Here is a 4,333-nt window from a genome sequence, read left to right as displayed (position 1 = left end):
TTAACTTCAGCAAACTTTAGGTCAATTTCTCTCAAAACGGAGACTCGCGCAGGTTATATCAGGAGGAAATTGGACTGGACTTGTGATCACGGCGGAGGTCAAGAGTCGAATAAGATTAGCGGGGATTCCTTCTACAGACCTCGATCCTCCCGAAGGACTCCAGGAGCTGGTCGGGGACCTGGAGACTTTCGCCAGAACAGCAACGGAGAAGAGGAGCAATCCTTCGGAGCCGAGCCGTGAAGCCCCTTCCAGAGTCTTCCCTGGAATGAAGACGTTGTTGGCGCCAGGAGCGAACGCCTATAGATCCCGAATCCAGCGTCATTTTGAAAAACTAAGTTTAGAGACAGCGAGAGTCTCCGGGTATAACGCTTCATTCATCATGATCGCGAATTACTGCTTTTTGCTACTAGTTTTGTGTTTCTTGTGCTGTGACCTGTATGCTTCTATCTGCGAGGACTGTGTAACATTGTTTGGTTCTCAACGGATTAATGTTGGCGTACAGGACATAATAACATCTTATGATATGGCGGATTCTCGGACTCCTGAAATCTTTGAGGAACAACCCAGCAGCATTGATGCGCCTCGCTTTGCTCTCGTCATCCCTGGGATGGCATTGCTGGCGGGCTTGGCGCTCGTTGCTTTCTGTTGTTACCAGATTAAAGGAACCTGCGTTGACGACCTGGAAGAAATCGTTTTAATGGAAGACAGCATGGACACGAATGGTAGTGAAGATAGTGACGACAGTGAGGATGACGAAGACTTGGACAATGATGACGATCTGGACACCGAAATTGACGACGAGGAAGACAGCCTGGAATTGGAAGATCTAGAAGATAGTGATCTGGACAATGATGACGACTTGCACCCCGAAATTGAAGAACCCGAAAGTGAAGAACACCTCTGGAAAGAAGCTGAGCAGGAAATCGAATTGCTTCGAAAACAACTAATGGAGAAAGATTTACTTCTTGAAAAGAAAGAAAACGAGGGAAAGAAAATGAAAAGTAATTTTGAAAAGGAAATAAATGAACGAGACAGAAAAATTGTTAACCTCCTCCAACAAGGTGAACAGCTCAGAGGTGAAAGGCAGCAATTTGATCAGGATTTAAGGCAAGCTTTAGATCAATTAGAAGAGACTGAAAAGTTACAGAAAGAGCAGAATGAGAAATTGACGTCTCTGGAGTGTCACCTACAAGAGAAAGACCGCTTGCTTATGAGGAGAGACGAGGACGAGAGCGAGATGGGACGGCTCTTCCAGCAGGAGATGGCTGGAAAAGAAAGAGAGCTGGAGGCCACCTTACTGAAATTAAAGGAAAGTGAAAACACTAATGAGTTACTCGATATGGAGAACGAAGAGTTCTGTACGATGAATGAAGAGTTGAAGAAAGTTTTAGCAGTGAAAGAGAAGGAAGTCAACCATCTTAAAGAATCCCTCGCCCTTAAAACCAAGGAAATGGAGTACCAACGTGAAATAATGAAGAGACGATTGGAGGAGGCTGAAGATGATAACTCGACTCTCCAAGAAAAACTGAGGCTCGCTGAAGTGGAAAATGTATGGATTCAGGAGGATGTCCTGAAGATGCAGGACCAGCATCAAAATCTCCAGTCACTTCTGAGCCAAGCAGAGTCCGAGTTTACCTTAACAAAAGAAGTTTTAAAAGCTGAGAGGAAACGTAATGAGATTTTACGAGATGAGCTTCAAGCGATGAAAAACTGGGTGGCCGAACTAGGAGGAGAAAATGCGAAGACTAAAGAAGAATTAGAGGAAAAGGCGCTGGAAATAATGTCGCTGGAGAAATCGTTAGAACAGAAGGAAACCATTCTGCAGGATGCTCTCTATCACGGGAAAGAGATGGAGAGCTTGTTAGAAGGAGCAAATGAAAGAGAGAAAGACATGGAGGCTTCCCTAACGACCTTAGAAGCAGAGCTCCAGAAGAGGAACCTTCGAATAGAAGAGTTCCTCGCAAAAGAAGAACAGACAAGGTGTGAACAACAGGAATTCGAGGATAAACTAGACATAGCTCTCCATTATGCAACGGAGCTGCAGACGTTGCTAAAGGAAGCAGAAAAAAGGGAGAGGACGATAAAAATTGATTTAGAAGAACAGATGAATAAAAACCATTTGTTAGCTAAGGAGAAAGAAGATGGAGAGATTAAAATAAGAAGGCAACATCAGGAGAGACTGAAGCAACAGGAAAAAGAAGCAGAAAAGCAGCGTGAACGACTGGAGGAACTCCAGGAAGACTTGGAAAGCGCTCTGCGTCAAGGACAGTGCCTGGAACGCTTGCTGGAATGTAAAGAAGAAGACCTCATCTCTTTGAAGAAGAAAGAGAGTGAAGCTCAACTGGAAGTGCAGCGACTTCTCAAAGACTGTGATATGCTGAAAGAAAAGATTCAGCAGCAGGAGGAAAATAGGATGAGAGACGAAAAGCGTCTCAGGGAGAAGCTAAGAACACAGGAGGAGGCTTTGAGGGAGCACGACAAATACATGTTGATGATGCTTCTCCATGGGACTGCTCAGAGGAATTTCCAGCTAGAACACATTGCGCTGGAACACGGAGATGAAATGATTGAAGAAGGGAAGCAAGAGAAGTGCACAGGAGGAATAATAGGAAGGAAAGACACAGGGAGTGAGGAAAACCCCTGTGAGAAGGCCCGTGAGACAGAGGAGAAACAACGGAAGAAGTATTTGAACGCCCAGCGGGAAAAGAGTGAGGATTACGAGAAACAATGGGAGGGCCTCAAGCACATTGTGGAAGATGTTCTTCATGGAGATAAATAAAGATCTTCAAGATATTCATCTTTCACTGAGGAGGAAGGCAATGGCTGCTGAGTTCCCCCAACTCGTCAGCCAAGACACTGTCTCAAGGAACGAACAAACTCACCTGGTGAGAGTCAAAGGAAGAATTTTCTGGAGGTAGGAGGAAAAGCTCTCAGTATGAGAGCAAAAAGCTATTTGGAGATAAGAGGACAAACTCTCAGCTCTGAGCTTGAGAGCCAACAGCAGTTTGGAGGTTGGAGGAAGAGCTCTCAGCTTGAGAGCCAACAGCTGTTCGGAGGCCAGAGGATGAAGCTCTCAGTTTGAGAGTCAAAAGCTGTTCAAAGAACCAAAAGGCCATCAGAAGGCAAAAGTTCAATGCCTTTCATATATGCAAAATATGGGTTAGGCAATGCATAATGGGTTCAATACTTGCATATCCTACTGTGGCAACCTCTGGCGCGGCCTAAAAACCCGTAAGTTCAATGCCTTTCATATATGCAAAATATGGCCTATGCAATGCATAATGAATACTTGCATATACTACTGTGGCAACCTCTGGCGCGGCGTAAAAACCCGTAAGTTCAATGCCTTTCATATATGCAAAATATAGCCTATGCAATGCATAATGGGTTCAATACTTGCATATACTCCTGTGGCAACCTCTGGCGCGGCCTAAAAACCCGTAAGTTCAATGCCTTTCATATATGCAAAATATGGCCTATGCAATGCATAATGAATACTTGCATATACTACTGTGGCAACCTCTGGCGCGGTGTAAAAACCCGTAAGTTCAATGCCTTTCATATATGCAAAATATGGCCTATGCAATGCATAATGGGTTCAATACTTGCATATACTCCTGTGGCAACCTCTGGCGCGGCCTAAAAAAAACCCGCAAGTTCAATGCCTTCATATATGCCAAAATGGCCTATGCAATGCATAATGTGTTAATTACTTGCATATCCTACTGTGGCAACCTCTGACGTGCCTAAAAACCCGTAAGTTTCAATGCCATGCATATATGCAAAATATGGCCTTCCACTTACCTATACAATGCATAATGAATACTTGCATATACTACTGTGGCAACCTCTGGCGCGGCCTAAAAACCTGTAAGTTCAGTGCCTTTCATATATGCAAAATATGGCCTATGCAATGCATAATGGGTTCAATACTTGCATATTACTCCTGTGGCAACCTCTGGCGCGCCTAAAAAACCTACGTAAGTTCAATGCCTTTCATATATGCAAACAAAAATATGGCCTATGCAATGCATAATGGGTTCAAATACTTGCATATACTCCTGTGGAAACCATCTTGGCGTGGCGTAAAAACCCCGTAAGTTCAATACCTTTTCATATATGCAAAATATGGGTTTATGCAAATGCATAATGGGTTTCAATACTTGCATATACTCTTGTGGCAACCTCTGGCGCGGCCTAAAAACCCGTAAGTTCAATGCCTTTCATATATGCAAAATATGGCCTATGCAATGCATAATGGGTTCAATACTTGCATATACTCCTGTGGCAACCTCTGGCGCGGCCTAAAAACCCGTAAGTTCAATGCCTTTCA

General features: G+C 44.0%; 1 protein-coding gene across 1 annotated transcript; it reads left to right on the top strand.

Moving 5' to 3' along the window:
• The first annotated feature begins 523 nt into the window (after nucleotides 1-523).
• On the top strand, nucleotides 524-2,779 carry LOC135199075 (golgin subfamily A member 6-like protein 25). The gene has a single exon (XM_064226990.1). The coding sequence runs from the start codon at nucleotides 524-526 to the stop codon at nucleotides 2,777-2,779; it is 2,256 nt and encodes a 751-aa protein (XP_064083060.1).
• Nucleotides 2,780-4,333: the final 1,554 nt, after the last annotated feature.

The sequence above is a fragment of the Macrobrachium nipponense genome, chromosome 25, assembly GCF_015104395.2.
Source record: "Macrobrachium nipponense isolate FS-2020 chromosome 25, ASM1510439v2, whole genome shotgun sequence".
In the NCBI taxonomy this organism is placed as follows: domain Eukaryota; kingdom Metazoa; phylum Arthropoda; class Malacostraca; order Decapoda; family Palaemonidae; genus Macrobrachium; species Macrobrachium nipponense.
This window is presented reverse-complemented; position numbering and strand designations above follow the sequence as displayed.